This window comes from Bactrocera oleae, chromosome 3, assembly GCF_042242935.1.
Source record: "Bactrocera oleae isolate idBacOlea1 chromosome 3, idBacOlea1, whole genome shotgun sequence".
Classification (NCBI taxonomy): domain Eukaryota; kingdom Metazoa; phylum Arthropoda; class Insecta; order Diptera; family Tephritidae; genus Bactrocera; species Bactrocera oleae.
Window position 1 is genome coordinate 69,803,550 of NC_091537.1, and position 17,717 is coordinate 69,821,266.

General features: G+C 33.0%; 1 protein-coding gene across 1 annotated transcript in view; it reads left to right on the top strand.

The window, feature by feature from the left end:
• Nucleotides 1-17,717, top strand: part of nAChRalpha6 (nicotinic acetylcholine receptor alpha6) — a 488,939-nt gene that overhangs the window by 446,920 nt on the left and 24,302 nt on the right. Inside the window, exon 9 of the mRNA XM_070106803.1 lies at nucleotides 16,807-16,893. Within this exon, the coding sequence (XP_069962904.1) occupies nucleotides 16,807-16,893 (87 nt within the window). The remainder of the gene's footprint in view (nucleotides 1-16,806; nucleotides 16,894-17,717) is intronic.

Consider the following 17,717-nt stretch of genomic DNA (forward strand, 5'->3'; position numbering starts at 1 on the left):
TTGTATAGCGCTTTACATGTGAATGACGTAATTGTGGAAAATTGGTTTCATTTGAAGAAGGAGAAAGTTTCGTCTTATTAAGCCAATACATCGTTTCACAAATCAATGAAAACGCAGGCAATATTACATAAACTGTAATGTAGAGGTTATCGCCGAAACTGAGGTCTGTTTTGAAGCAAAAGACCAGTTCTACTACAGGGTGCTACAAAAATAAACCGTAATAACTTTTTTTTTAATCAATGCGTTACATTAATTTACATTTATTTTTATTGTATAGCAAATTTTACTTTCTTTAATAAGTAAACAAATTTTTCTCTCTTATTGAATAAAGAAGAGAAATTAATATTATTTAAAATATATTTTTATAATCTTATAATACACGTAGGTTATTCAAGAAATTTTATCATTGAAACTTTATCTCTGGTCCCACATTTTGTTGTGGATTCTTGTATATCATTATTCCACTCTGATATTATATCAGTTGTAATCGCCAGCCAAGAAAAGTGGAAATTTTTTACTATAGATAATCCGATTGAAATATATAATTTCAATTGTATTGTTCAATTCAAACGAGACACTCTTTCAAAAGGTGGGGTAGCTATTTACCAAATTAATAATAATGTTACTAATATTATGAACCCGAATATTGGATAATTTATTTGTTATTAATTAATCTCCATATTTTTATTTGCCATTAAAAAATTGTAAATGTATATTAGTTTTGAATCACCGTACTCTTCAATTGATATGTTTCGCTTGAGATATGCGAAAATACGCCTAAAACCATGCAAAGATTTTGCGCATACTTTGTGATCGTGTAAGGTTTATTTCCGTTACGGAATATCTTAATTTGGTCGCCGCGCTCAAACCCCGCGATAGGAGCTATGCTTAAAAGTCTAGTGCAGTCAGGTCAGGTGACCTTGGGGGCCAGTAGAAAGTGGAGTTTCTTAATATTAAGTTGTTTTCAAATTTTCGTTGGAGCTCCGCTATGTGTGCAGTTGCTCCGTCTGGCTGGAACCAAACGCTACACAGTTATCGTCTTCTTCGGTCGTTTCAATAATTTTTTAGCAAAATTTCAGGCGAATGGACAAATCTAGAGGGTTTTACCGGTTTGTTATTTGAACTTTGTACGGAAACAGATTTAAGTCATTGTATATTATATATCATGAATTATCCGTTGTAATGACCGTCTACTAACTCCAGGTTTCGCCGATAAGTTGCGAGTCGAAACTCTTGGATTTGCCTGAATTGCCGATGCAACAGCCGCGATTGTTTCTTGAACACGAACATACAGGTCTCCATGGTATGGTCTTCTTGCGATACTTCCAGATTCGGCCATCTACTCGTGGGAGTGCCGCCAAAATCCCGTTGAATTCCCTTTGAACGGAAATGACAGACAGCAAAGCATGGTTCCGCTGCACTATTCAAACCCTCTTTTCAGTATCTCAAGCATTCATTATTAAAAAAACAGTCGATACTCACACAGAGAAAAAGTGATTACGGTTTATTTTGGTAGCATAATTCGTGAGCCACCCTGTACAAAAACTGTATCGAAAAGTCAAAAGGTGGCTATAATCGATTAATCGGCAATGACAATCAATGACACATACATAGATATAATATGTTGTGTAACAAAATCAAACTTTTCAACTTAAATAAAATTGGGGTTTCATCTACTACTACATAGAAACTGACCGTATAAAATCAAGATAAAGATCTTTTTATATTATAAGAAATGAGCCTGTGAAGGATATTATAGCTTCGGTGTAGTGTGGGCGTCTTCTTATTTCTTAGTATCGCCAAGATTTATGGTAAGAATTATCGTTTTGATAGATATGTCCAGTATTCATCACTGTTCGGCAAAATCAACTTCACTGGGTATTAGACCGAACTAATGTTTTTCGAATGATTGAGTCATAAGTAAAAAAAGCAATGTCTGTATTACTTGTAGTTAAGTTCCAAAATTGAAATATGAGCCTTCGAGGTTCGAAATTGAGCTCATTGAGAACATCACTAATGATAGTACGTAAGTTACCAGAGAAGTAAAAATATGGATCCATAATCCACGTTTTTCTCTTATTTGAGTGCTATATTTTTCTGTCAAGCTTATATGAGAGATGCTACAAGCGATCAATATCGGATCTTAGGAAATTTCAAAACAATTTTTTTTTATTGGTTTAATACCCAGACAAGAGTTCTACAGTGTAATAAAATTACACTAAATTCAATAAAAAAATAATCGTTTCCTTAGTTTTAACATCGAAAATAAAACACTTGCTTTGAATATTCGAACGAACAATGGATCAAAAATTATAAAAAGTAATAACAGAAAATTTGTTATTAATATATAAATAATAATAATAATTGGTAATATTATCACCACATGCTCACACAAACTGAAACCCTATACACTAACATTGTACAAGTAATCCATAAAGCGTTCCGGGAAGCTACCACTTAAGCACCCCCAACACACACTCACAAATTGCAAGACTCTTATTGATGACCACAACAACAACAGATTCTCAACACTGCTATCAATTTTCAGCTATTTATATACATATATATGTCTTTCATTTATTGTCTGTCTGTCTTCCACGAGTACTTTTTGTGTTCCTTGACAAACACAGTTATGTGTCAATTATTCTAAGTATTTATTTATACGTTACATACTTCGTGTAATGCAAGATGTCGTCAGCACAACCAAACACTTCCAGTGCAAGAGAGATATGCAATTACAAACAAAAGCAAAAACAACAACAACAATCCCGCTTATGTATAACCCAAATATTAGCAAGCAAAATTCTAATATTGTACACCAAAGCAAAACACAACTGAAGAAACGCCAAAGTGCATATTTAACAGCAATTTACTCGTAGCTTTTATTTATGTTTTATTCATTTGTATTTATTCATTTATATCCTTTCTGCTCAATGAAGTGTTTTACTATTAACGCCACGACACTTTTTTATTGCATTTTGATTTGTTATTGTGATTAATATGACAGATGAATCCCTTTCTTACCGATGATGAATGAATGTATGAAAGTCATGAATAAAGAAGATGATGATGATGAAGAAACAGAAGACTTAGATTGCTTGAATTTGTTGTATTTCTTTCACTGTTTTAGTTGCTAGTGACAATAAGCGATTCTACATTTACTTATTAACATTGACAATTTAAGTAGTCGATTTGTTGATTATGTGTAAATATTGAAGTCAGAATTTGATTTATGTGGACAACCTTTACTAATTTTCTAAATTGGTAGGTTGAACCCACTAAAAAGTAAAGATATTTTGATTAATTAAGCAGAAAAAACAAGATTTATTGGATCACTTGCGAATAAACTTGCGAAATTGCAAAAAAACGAGGGCCTAGCACTGACTAAGCTCCCGCAAAGCCGAGCTATGCAGTATTAAAACGCACGAAGTGAGACGAGCACCGACCCGTTTGCATTTTACGGATAGCAGTGCTAGGATGCCTTTCCTTGCTAGCTCGTCAGCTTTGCAGTTGCCTGAGATTGCGCTGTAGCCTAGCACCCATAATAATCTTATCACAAAGTCATTCTGTGCCATTGTTAACGAGATTAGGCACTAATTAATCAACCTTGAACGCCCGGTTAGTAAGTTCGAGGCTAGTATCGTCACATTTCTATGAGAGTGGACAGACACTTCTCTGAAGGAAGCTACACTCTGGAGCAGTAAATCTACCATTACCTTAATGGCAGCAACCTCGGCTTGAAAACCGCTACAGCAGTCAAGAAGTTTGAAATGAATCTTTATTATCTTTTCAAAAATAGGCTTATTTTAAAACAAGCACTTGTTATAATCCTCGGCTGGGATAGCTTCAATGGACTCATGCAGCATTCCTCGCATAGGTCGGTAAAGCGTCTTGAATCCAACACAATTCTACTTAAGCGTATTGGACCCATAGTCCGAACAGATACTTTTACAATGTTTTTTTAAAATGGTCGTTTCATATCTACATAAATCAGATACTAAGCCTTGAACACTATTTTATTGCAATTTATATAAAGAACACCTTTTAATGAAAGGCGCTTCAATAACGGTCGTCCATGCCTCGCCTGGTAAAGACTGGACACGTATTTAAAAAGGTTTGTCGAAGAGGCTCAACTTAACAGTTACTTTTTCGACAGAAAAGGATTTCTAGTTACCAGGTAAACTAGGTCAAGATAAATAGTTAATTTACGTTAGGTTAAAGTGGTTGGCTTTCACGCCATACATATACCTACAGGTTTCTGAAACGCCAAATGGAAGTTTATTATTAATACGAGCTGAAGTATACGTGGTGCAGGACTTCAACGCTTTTTGCGAAGTTTACTAAAGACTTGATATCTAATACTGATATTTCCTACAGTATCTTGAACTGCAAAGCCGAACATAAGCAGGGGAGGTGCTCCAGCATCCCTCTCATGCCTACTTTTCTGTACTTTCTACTTGTGTCATCGTTAATAATGCCCGCTCGCATGTGATGTCAGTAAGATGTGACCTATGAATAGGTCGTCCTGAAGTCTTTTCGAGACCGTATGAGTAGAAAGCTTTCGTGGTTTCCAACCGTTCCCTTGGACATAATCTTGGCGATCCTGCACGCCCTTAAGACATTCCATATCACCCTGATCCGTCGATCAGTCCTTTCGGAAATTGCGCTGTGTATCGTTTTTAACGACTTGAGTATTTCCTGAGCTAGTTCGGTAATCAAGCGAATAACACTATTGGCAAACTCATCAGCTATTTCGTTTCCCGGGACGTCTTTTTGGCTTGGAACCCAGTATATCTACTGCTACTAAGGACATTTTCTGACAAAATGCGATGTGAGATTATTGTTTTAATTGCCGCTTGGCTATCGAAGTATATATTAATATTCTTAACGTCATTTCCTGCTTTGTTAGCTATCTCAGCAGCTTTCGTGACTTCTACCTAAAATATACTGCAAAGCAAGCTGCTGGAATAGCTTGAAGGGTAGCCGGAGATCCAGCTCCGCACAATAGCTCGCGGCGGCCACTTGGACAAGATAAAAAAAATTATAAAAAAGTCATGAGAGCCAATCTAACCGTTGACAAATTTACTCCACCTTAATAATTGTAAATCGAATATTGGATCGCTGTGAGAATAATTTTTCTATAGATACAAAAAAAATCGTGAATATGTAGTTGTTTTCAATAAAAATTGGAAAAAAATCATATAGAGTTAAATATACCAAACCAATAAAAAAGTAGATTTTCAAAAACAATTTTGAAATCAAAAACAACAAATTGACCACTAAAATTGTTCAATAATTTATAATTTTGTGCTTTAAATTTTATTACAATTTTATGATTTTCGTAACACCCTATACATATTGAGAATGTAAATACATAATTTCCTCTAATTAATTAATTAATTTTTTTATCAAATAATTTTTCAATTAGGTGCATATTCAGTTACAAAGTCCAATTCTAGAATGCGAATAAACCTTTGGCACAACATAACCCCACTAAAAACCAAAAAAAGCAAGTTGTAAATATTTATTTAAAAGCGAATTAAACAGAATCCAACAAAAAAACCTTAATTTCGCTACCAGCCTTCAATCATTCAAAATATGCAAAACAAAAAATCGAAAACGAAACAGTATAAACTAGTTACAAAAATATACAACAACAACGTAAAATATTTACCAAAAAAACAGCAAATAAATTACAACAACAACATATCAGTGAACAATGAAAAATCTGTCAGCTAAAAAACTTTCACCGTTAGCTTGCAACTTGTATATAAACGCCTTTGACATTCAGAAACTAACTAGTACAACAAAAATAATCGTACATGTCTACACAGTTATCGAGTTCATTTTGTGTAAATCTTGCGCTTTCATCTGTCTCAAATCTCATGAGATCAAATAAAAGAAAAGTTATCGCGTTTGTATATATATACATATCCGTATTGACATTTACATATAGTACTATATACATATATTCTACCGAAAATGCTTATTTTACTCATGAATGGTATTTTAAAAATTCAAAATATATTCATATAACGTTTTTAGCTGAAAATCCGTGCGATCTTATAAATAAAGTTGTGTGTCATTTGATACTTGGTAATGATTGAGGAAAGTAACTACAAATACGTTAAAAATATTCAAAGACAATGAAAATTTGCCTAAAAAAAGTGTACACGTTGAAATAAACTACAACAAATCAAATATTTTTTAATTAAATATGATAATACTGAGATTTCGAAAATATGAGCGTGATGTGTAACTGGCAAAAAGTCATTTCTCTATAATATATAATATATTTACTTATATAATGTAAAACTGTAATAAAAATTAAAATAATTTTTATTGTTTTGAATTAATTTTCAACCACGCTCATGTTTTTTGGAAAATATACTTTCATTCCTTAACTCATGCGCACATTAAATGTCATTACTCATCGTCGCTACGCATTTTTTAAAGAAAACTTAACCTGAAAATGTGTTCGTGTTGAGTTTAGAAAAAGCTGCGTTGGTAGGTATACAGGCTTACAAGTGCTCTTCTGTGTTACTGATAAAAATTATATAAATGAAATTATAATAAAATTTTATATTTCTTACTAATTTTAAAATTATACATAAAAATATAACCCCCAAATGTGATACTGGGATAAAGAGAAATGCTGCTATTAAGAAAAAAAATTTAAATATGTTCAACATAGTCAAATATAGAAAGGTTTTGAAACTAATCATAATTAAATAAAAATTAATATAAACTCAATATAAAAGAGATGGAGAAATTAAATTTAAATTTCATAAATGAAATCCGATATGTTTTAGGACTATTGTGATATATACAATAGAAACAAAATCTGAATTTATATGCGTATTCTAACCTGAAAAATATTTGATAATAGTCAGGGGTAGATTAGATTATGTTAAAAGGTCGATCTTGTTACAATCGCAGGTATCTCACTTGGAGAACGCCGATCCACTGTCTAAAACAATGTATATTAATCGTGAAATACCTCATAATACGACAAAGTACTTTGAGCATACCACAAATTTCTTGAGACGGCTAATATCAGTTTCGCCTATCTCTTCTGTTTGGACGGAGGTATAACTGTAGTAGTTCAGTGGATTCTGCTATAGCCAAACACCCAAACGAGTCCGATGGCTGGCTGTGTCCACGGGTACTATATGGAGAATGGAATGTCATGTCATGGTTAATGCACCGTAGATGCAATGAGAGCCGCTCTTTGGACACGTTTTAAATTCTTAGCGAGCGTGGCTTTTTGAGCGCCTTCTACTAAAGGAATACTTCTTAAAATCTGACTCTATACGGGTCCTATGGTCACTATTAATAAGCATTGGCTTTTCATGCTAACCACCTAAACACTACCTTTGTGTAAAAGTATCACCCGTTATTTGTTCGACTATAGAAGTTGTTGCGCTTCTGCAAGCGTAATATTCTTATCTACCGCAAGATCGATTTGATTTCATGTACGTTAGATAGAGATATCACACTTTTTCGTAAAATCACTTCGATATTCTATTGTAAAGGCTAAGTTATAAAAAAAGTGAATATATGCGTATATTACATATTTTTTAAAAACTAATAGCAATTTTAGTGGCTACTTAAAAAGCATATAAATAAGAGATTTTCTTTAAATTTAGAATTTATTTGATGAAAGAATTTTCAAAATCTTGAGGTGAAAACATCATGATATAAACGAAAAATTTTATAACAGCACTTCTTTTTGTCTGTACAACAAAATTACTATCATGGAGCCAGATATGATAGCCGTTTTCGATTTGTTACTATGTTTAAAAATTATCCCTTCTCGCAAAATTGAAAGCAACTATAAAGATTCAGAGTTAAAAACAATACAGGAGGGCATGTCGATATACTATTAAGGTGATTCGATTATGGTAATCGCCTATACTTTTTATAATTACTGGTTCGTTTCGGCACTCTCGAAGGCATGGCAAATCGAAGACGGCTGTTACCTGTTTGATAAGATCCCTAATTATTAACACAATATATATTTTTTACACAAATAGTATATATTTATACAAAATACTTAAAACCTACAAAATATATCCGAAACAAGTCAAAAATTTACCAAAACTATGCGTAAGTACAATGAAATACATACATGAAATAAAGAAAGTCTAATTCTTCACGTCGTCAAATAAATCTAACACTCTGCAACTCTCCTAATAAGCACACCACAAATGATAACACAGATTTACCTCAAACGCACCAGCCGAAAATATAATAAGAAAAAAATACAGAAAATAATTTATGCAAATTCACCGCAAAACACAAAATCACAGCTAAATATTATGAAAACAACCATTTAATACCAAAATATAATCACATTCTGAGTTTATAAAAAAGTAATACATACACTCAAAATTTTATAGAACATAAAACAAAAAAAATATTTTTAATTTCATTTTGATTTCCATGGAAATTTTTTTTTGCAAAATTTCCAAAAAAAATACTAAAAAATCAAATGAATGCACCTACCATTAAAATAAATTACTAAAAATTTTGATTTCACGCTCTCTTATATTAAAGCTGATTACTTTAAACTGCCAATTAAATAAAAAATTTAAAAAAAAAAACTAAGCAAAAAATTATGTTTTAACTAAATAAAGTTCAATTTAAACTAAACTCAGTAAATTAAAATGTGAAATTAAAAACAAATTAACATTTCAATACTTTAAAAAACCACTGTATATAAAATTTAAATGAAAATATTTTTTTAAATAACATTGAATAAAAAAGTCAAAAGTAGTTGTTTACAAAAACAACGCTTTGACACATTTATGTAACTGTAATTTTCGCATTGTACAATATTTAATATTGATTTTTGACTATTTTTCAATTTAAATATAAGAATAAGTTTTTTAAGAGCATACTATTTCAAAAAAAACTCACTTAGCCTTAAACTCGTATTCAAGATGGTAGAGTTGCAACTCCACATAATATGCGAACATCATAATGTCGTTCATATTATGCCATTTATCAAAACTCAAAAGCAAAAATTACTTCCGACCAACTACTGCCGCCAAAAATACGATTTCCTTTCATACCCAATGTACCCCTTTTACTACTCAAATATACAAGTGCTAATACCCAAATATAGTATTATGCTTAAGATTCATAGTCTATGGTTTTTCGTTGCTTAGGTTTTGATTTGAGGATAATTTGAAAAGACAAATTAATGTCTCTTCTTTCAAGTGCCAGAAATTTATATCAGGTTTTTTTTTGAGTCACCAAAAGTTGAAAATGTTTTAATTCAGTTTGAACTTTGCATGAGCCACTTATTGGTATCCCGGATCAGAAAATATTTCCAAAGACTAGACAAAATACCGATTCATAGATAGTAGTAAGACTTTCTGTTTTATGATCCCTAAATAAAGTAGAGTTTAAAATAATAATGCCGAGGCAAACTTATTTTATTAATTTTAGTACCGAATAGATGAATGGCCAATAGATAGAGATCGGTAGCAAGCGGATCTACTTCCATCCTTGCTTAATTGAAGAGATTTTATTGATTCCTTGAGTAAATATGTATTAATACTTAGCATGAATAACGTCGAAGGTTTGCATTCCGCCTCAGCCAATCTATGAGTACCCAATTTCATTCTATTAATTTTTAGAACGATTTCTGCTGTGAAATTGTTGGTAAAACTACAACAAAGCCTTTCTTCAAAAACAGTGCTATAGGTTTTAGCATTAGCTGTTGTTCTAAAGGCTTTTACTTTTATCGTAATTCTATCTAACCATATCGTGAAACCACCAGCCTTCCTAATTCGAAATCTTTCTCGACTATGTCGTCTGCCGAAAAAGCTCCCTGAAATAATGACAAACATAACTATTTTCCGAAAAATAATTTTAAAAAGAACTATTAAAAGTAAACTACATATATGGTTAATATTAATTTCAAGAGTAACATACAAGTTTTGCATAGTGAGGAAAGTCACGCACACATTATTCTTATGGCATATTTCTATAATCCTGAAAATCGGTTAAACTGAACTCTTACGGAAAGCTGAAACACATGTAAATATTCTTTGCCTAATTTAGAAGAAGACGTACGTGGCATCTATGTTATGAAGTATGTTGAATATTTATCATGGATCAAAATTTTAAAGGTGCCCGTAAAATACGAATCAACGGCGACAATTGACAAACACCTCGTTTAAGACCAAAATAACCGCTAGAAGGTGAAGACGAAAATTAACATCTTAAAGCGTTATTTTGAAAGATTGTTCTCACTTATTGCTTTTCTTACGAAAAGATACACACATAAAAGGGCTTCAGAAAAGATACCAGACAAGTGTTATTACTCTTTTTCCAAAGAAGAGAAATATTTCCAAATTTAAAAATTGGAGAAGAATAACACTGCGTTTACGGTGAATAAAATAATATATCATATTATCCACAAAAGTGAAAAAGTACTGACTCGTTAATGCAGGAGCAAGTGATTGTAGAGCAGTCGGTAGAGTGGCGCACTCCTTTCTATCTGTGCCTTTTCGATTTTAAGAAAGCGTTCGACACTTTTAAACGAGATGGGGAGGGAGCCATAGCATGTAAAAGAATTCTTGAAAAAATAAACTACCTCTTAAAATAGTTGTATTATTTAACTTTGTTTTGAATCTGGTGATGCGACAAGCTTGTTGAGTGGAGGCATATTTGAAGTTTACCTTGAAGATTTGGATTATGCGGACGATATTCGTCTGTACAGTATGCAAAAATTCTTCAACTTAATACATTGAGTGAGCGAAATGAAAAATCGATTATCCTGATATTCTAAACTCATCATGAATAAAAGCGAAAACGAGGTGTTAAACGATTCTATCGGCTGTTTTTTGAGATTGTTAGTTGGTATATAGATAGATTTAAGAAGGATTCTGCAAGTATTTTTCACTTTTATAAAAATGCTGCAATAAAAAGAACTCTGCGTTGACGAGCTTCTTTATTGACTTCATAGCTCCTCGGAATCAATGTAAAACTAACTCTCAATCAAAATGGATTTCTATGGATGCATTCAACGCAACTCAGCTTGAAACTGCATAAAAGTTGAAAGTCTACCGATCTGGGGATTATGGCAAGCATGCTACAATTTGAACTCATATGTGCAGAGTTCTGCCATTCCTTAGATTGCCGCTCATGTGTTCGACTACACCACACTCGCTTAAAGCGCACAATTTGATTACTCCATAAGTCAAAGCACCAAAAATAGACAACTTCAGGTATATTTCCGTATCGACACAAATGGGTCAGACGCTGAATACCATTTCCGTTACCTACATATCTACACTTAAGTATGTAACCGAAGTGAAATGTTTACCCCACTTCCGCAGCTAGATAACTGACTCGATGGCAGACAACGAAATCCCTGCAGACTGTGTCTGTGAAAAGAAATGAACTCTATCCATCACACAAGGGATATTGTAGAGGCACTGAAATGACGGCCACTCAGCGTCAGTTCTGTTGGTTCAAAACTAAAAAAAAAAACAAAAAACACAGTGTTGAAAATGAAGTGCAAAATGGTGTAAATGCAAGCCAAGAGGAATGATGCAGCACGTGGCTACAACGACTGAAGGTAAAAGGTTGATAAACACACACCGGTAGACAAATAGACGTAGTCAATATCTATGGGAATGCGTGAAAGACAAGTTGCGAAGTACTCATTTCGCAACGCGATTGAATCGGACGCACGCTATAACGGCTGAGCGCTGCAAAGCTTTGAAGACCGACGAAGAAACGAACGCTGCAATGAATAGTTGGCTATTTAATTTTTCTGTACACAGTGGCAGGGTTCGACCGGAAGAAAAGCAAGCTGTGTAGCAAGGTGATGGCAGCTGTTGGTGTTACCCTGAAAGTCCTAAGCGTTGCAGCAACGATGAAGAGAGGTGAAATTTTTTTTTCAAGTGTTAACAACGGAATGCATTTCCACGCCTTGGTCGACGCACATTGTGAGAAATTGAATTGCCTGCATTTAAGTGCTTTTGTAGAAACTGATATATTTATATACAAGTGCCGCTGCAAGTATGCATAGTTCCATGGACTAGTGAGTATGACGTCCTGACTAAAAGTGTCGAAGCCGGCAAATCAGTACAACAACCAGAAATCGAGTATAACATTCAAGTTGAGTATATGCACTCACTTTGGCCAGCTTTAGGGCAGAGCTCGAGTAGTCACAGTCAGCCAGTCAAATCTCGGCATACCTGCGGAGATCATGTGACAATTTGAGAGCTTTTACTTGGAAATGATGACTTGTGTGTAGGTTTTGCCAGCTCCAGCTGACTTAAAGTTCCATTTAGTTTATTTCCATAAAATTTGTATGAATACTTCAACAATATCAGAAAAAAGAGACATTAAGGACTTAAACGTTATACTTCTGCTTCTATTTTGCTGAAATATAAAATTCGAACAAGCCAAGCTCAATCCTTTCTTGAAAACATCATGCAGCTCAGAATTAAAGGCTCATAAATTTATTGCCGATCTTGAATTATCCAGTCGCCTATAACTGGTATAAATGATCGCTCTAATGTTGATTATCCTTCTCTCGGTCGGTTTTAGGCCACTTATTAGTTCCATCCCTTGTCAAACTTCTGTCATTCACCGATTGTTTGGCAAAAATCTAGCAAGAACAGATACCAGTATAGAGCTCTTGGATCTCTTCGGATCTCATTTTTGTAAAATTCAACGGTACTAGGTATTCTAGTAATTAGATTGGATTCTGAGAGATAAATCTGTTCAAAATAATTGTGTCGCGTTTACTTAGTTTCTGATATCGTGTCTTTTCCCTGTAACGAAGTAAAAGCTTGACGAGGATTAGTACTCTCCAAAGAAATCTATTTGTTATTTTAAAACCTTTTGTCAGAAGGTTTTGCGTGTAAAGTATGTTATATACATACCTTAGCAAATTGAAACTATTTTAGTACAACTTTAATAATCACAAGTATACGTGCAGATCGAATTTAAAAAAACTTTTTCGCACAAAATATCAATGTATTGTTATTTTATTCTAGCGCCGCCGTAACTTAGTAAATCTACTTGTATTTGACCTTTTTTTTCTTGAAAATATAGGATCACTTGAAACTTTGTATGTCCAGAGTAAATAGCCTTAATACAAATAAGATTATTTCTGCTATCATTTACACCAGCCAACTGCCAGTATGCAGTCACATTCACAAACACACACTAACGACTCTGCACTTGACTTCCTCTGAACAGATATTCTTTCACACCACACCATACCGACGAAGCATCCCATGCCATTTTCCTGCGCCGCACTCAAGTTGGTAGGAAGTAATGCGTCGAAAGCCTTTTAAAAGTTAGAAAAAGTTCATTTCGACGTGTTGTTAAGATTTTCAACGCATCACTGCTGGAATGACTTTTGTTGAAGTTTAGAAAATTATATTCATTTTGTAAGTATTTTACATTTTTAATGTGGACATTGTGAAGTGCTTTGGATTTTATTCCGTGGATCTAGGTCCGTGGTTTAATCATTAAAGTTTTTATATTTGAGGAGACAAATTTGATTGATAACTTAAACAGAGAACTCCTCCTAGAGAAACAGAGAACTCCTCCTTACAATTTTTAACCACGAGCAAGAAAGATAGATCCAAGAAAAATTAGCCTCTTATCACTGATTGATATTGAACTCTAAAGCCAAATCGAAGCCTCTTCTTTTCTGGTGTGTATCGTACTTATACTACTTAATTTTTCGATCTTAAATGAGTATATTTATAAACCCATCTCGAATTCTTTACTTAAGTTGTTCAAATCGATTATCTGAAAAAAGAAGATGTGGAAAATCAGTTCAACAATGAAGCGTTTGCAGGTCAAGCTAATTCAAACCCCGAAAGTCTACAAAGAGCATACCGGCTTAAAAAATTTACCAGCAAAGTTCTCTTCCCAAATTGTCGACGGATATAAAGAGAATTTCACATACAGTTTAAACAATAATTCAGCGTGAGCTTACGAAAAGCATCCACCACTGACTAACTATTAGGCTTCATACACTTTTTGACAATCACAATCAGTATCCACTTCTCGATAACTAGAATCCAAGCTGTTGCCAGAAAAAAAATATTTTGAACTTAACTACTTATCGAGTACTGTTAGAATACCTCGGAATTTTGGTAAGAAAGGTTCTGCCGAATCTTTATATATGGACAATGTTGACACTAAGAATATCTCGTAATTGGTGATTTACCAAATCCCTAGCCACACTGTAAGGATCCACTCAGTTCGTGAACTTTGAGCTCTAACACAGTGCGGTCTTATTTTTTATATTTTGGGAAAACATGAGATCCAGCTATAGGAGTTTTTTGGCTTTACAAAAGGCCATAAAGTCTTACCTTGCCTAAAACCATCTGTAAATACCCTTCTCATCGTTTCAATTAGTACGTTTCATTCAATACGAACTCGTACATATCAAACTCCTCTTTTAACCTTCCATAAATAGGTTTTGATTAGTAATTTGTTTTCGCCGCCCTAAAACACATTTCTTTGTTTACTAGCAGTATGAGGAGAGAATATTATATTCTACTGACTCTCTCTGTATCTTTCTTAGTAATTGTACCGATTCGTCATTAGGTCCACAAGTTGTAAGCCATCTAATCAAATTTGACTTGGACTGACAAAACAAACTACATTTTCACGTATTGTAATACAAATCTTTATTATCGTCTTCAAAATAGGATCCTAATCCAATACAAGCATGCCATCGCTTATTCCAATTTTTCATACAATTGTTATAAGCGGAGGCGATAGCCATCAGCGAGTTTTAATTGTTTTAGTTTCGAATCATTTTGGTCATATTCAAAAACCAGCTCGACGCCAGTAGTGATAATTTTAATGAATATAAGATCTTCAGCTAGGTTATCAAGCATCTCTTTTGCGACCTCTACCGACGTCATTCTTGCAAAATGTTCAGTTCCTTTGGTTCGAAACTAGCAGCATGCAACATGCCCAAAACATTAACCAAAATGTGTTGAGTCGATACATAAGAGTTGAGATCCTATTCTCTCTGATGTCAACATGACGATTTTCAAGCACTGTCTCTTTAACTGTTTCGATGTTATCGTCGTTAACAGAGTTGGAAAGACAACATGAGGGAAGTCTTTGATGACTTCATGATCTTCACTGAAGGCTGTATGACACTGAAATACTTATGTTCGTGATAAGGTAGAGGTTGGTTGAAAAGTTTCTGCGCTCGAAATGAAAAAAGCCTAGTTTTGGTACGAAATATATTTTTTTATTCAATATAGTCTCCCTTAACTTCAATACTCTTATTCCAATGATCGTCCAATAATTTTATGCCATCCCTATGATGACTTTCCGGAAGCTCCGCAAAATACCCGTCTACGGCTTCTTCATACGACGAAAAACGCTTTCCACGAAGTAATTGTTTCAGGTTTCTGTAGAGGTAATAGTCGCTGGAAGCAAAGTCTGGTGAAAAGAGTGGATGCTCAAGCAATTCGTACTTTAATTCGTTGAGTTTTTTCATTGTTAAAACACCTTTGTGAACTGGTGCATTGTCTTGATTAAAATTTTTTTTTTGCTGCAAACCAGGTCTTTTCTCACGCATTTTTTGATACAACTGATCCAAGAGGCTGCAATAATAATCAAAATTGATTGTTTTACCTTTCTGCAGATAATCAATCAACAAAATTCCTTTTGCATCCCCAAAAACTGATACCATAACCTTCTTTGCTGATCGTGGGTGAACAACCAGCTTCAGTCCACTGTAAACGTTCTTGTTTCAATTTAGGACCATGGTGGTAGATTCAAGTCTCGTTAATAGTTATGAAACAACGCAAGAGATCGGTTTTATTCTGCTTGAAACGCTCCAAATTTTGGAGCTAATATTGCTATTTCTTGGTGAGACCAACCAACTTTTAAACCAACCTGTAGACTCCCAAAACACTTCTACATTCGTGATTCGATTGGAAAGACAACATTTTAAGCGAACTCGTTTTTCAATTTTCTTTCAATCGCCAGACAAACTTTACTCACACTAATCGACATATGGACTTCACACGAATATTAAAAGATTCGGAATGTTTGAAACATAATTTTGCAATGAAAATAAAAAAGTTTTTCAAACTTTCAAAAGGCTTTTTGAGCTCATCGATTTTTTTGTCATTAATATTGCATCTAATTGGTTATTTTTGTATGGAAAACATTTGAAAACCAAACAATCACATACTGTCATACATACATACATACATAAGTAATATATATATTCACACATACTCACAACTTATTATAGCTGAATGTCAGACATTTGTCGCCATACTTTGACACAAGCATTTGTGTTTAAAGAAAATTTTTGCAAATAATAGAAAAAAAATTTTTCTAAAATTATAAACGGAAAATCACTTACACTCAAACAATAAATATATTTTTAAAGTTAAAACAAATATATATAACAACACGTTTCCACTTTTTCAATGTCAATGGAGTACGAAAAAACGCAGAACACCAACAAAACGGCACACAATATTACAACAAAAAATAAGTAAACAACAAAGTTTGATATGAAAATCAGTGAAAAGTAAATGTTGCGCAATATTAAATAATATTTATGTAAAAGCAAATATTATTTATGAAAAAAAGTGAAAAGTAAAAACAAAATTAAAACAAAGCTTTGCGCCACAATTTAACATAACATAGTTTGATATTTTTTTAAACTACTTACTACTTAATACTACTTACTACTCGTATACTTTATTGTTTGTTCAAAATAATTTTCTTCTTCTTTTTTTGTCTACAATGTCTTTGTTTTTTCTGTTACAGGAGTTACAATTCTTCTATCGCTCACAGTGTTTCTCAACCTTGTAGCTGAGACATTGCCCCAAGTATCTGATGCAATCCCCTTGTTAGGTAGCGATTGCATTTAAAAATGCAAATTTTTTCACATTTTTTATCGTAAATAGTTAACAAACATAAAAATATTACAAACAAAAATTTATTTACTTATACAAGTAATTAAAAAAAAACAATTACCAAAACAATTTCAAATACATTTTCCAATTACCGCAAATTATAACTTATTGTTATTGTTGTTGTTATTACCTTATATTACTAAAAAAAAGTACTTAAACCAGTAACGAAAACAAAAACAAAAACAACCCAACAAAATAACTAAATGGCATTTCAATTAACTAAATAATCAAAAAATACAATTTGTGCCAAAATAATTTAAATGTTCGTTCGTTTTTGTCTACTAAACATACTCGTACTATCGCTACTATCCACCACTCTACTACTACTATTACTACTACTATCGCTGCTACTATTTTTTTTTACAACTAAGTACTACTAACTGCTAAATTATTACGACTAATCATTGTCACCTTAAAAAAAATTAATTATAAAACATAAATCTGTGTTTAGCTTCAAGTAAAAAATCCAAAAAAAAATTACAATAAAAATTTTAATGTTTATTTTAAAACATTTTCATTTAGCTGCGGTTATTTGTTGTGTTTGCTTTTTTAAAATACACCCCACCAAATTATAGGACCAAGAGCTTTAGTAGCTCAATATGCAGCTGACCCTCTTTAATCATAAGTCCAGAGACATAAATATAAGTTATAATATCTAAACAAAAATTAAACATGTTTACTTATTCTTTTAAAATAATCATACAATTTCCTCAAGAATCCGTGACACCCTGTATCTACTCAAACATAAATCATTTCTTAAAC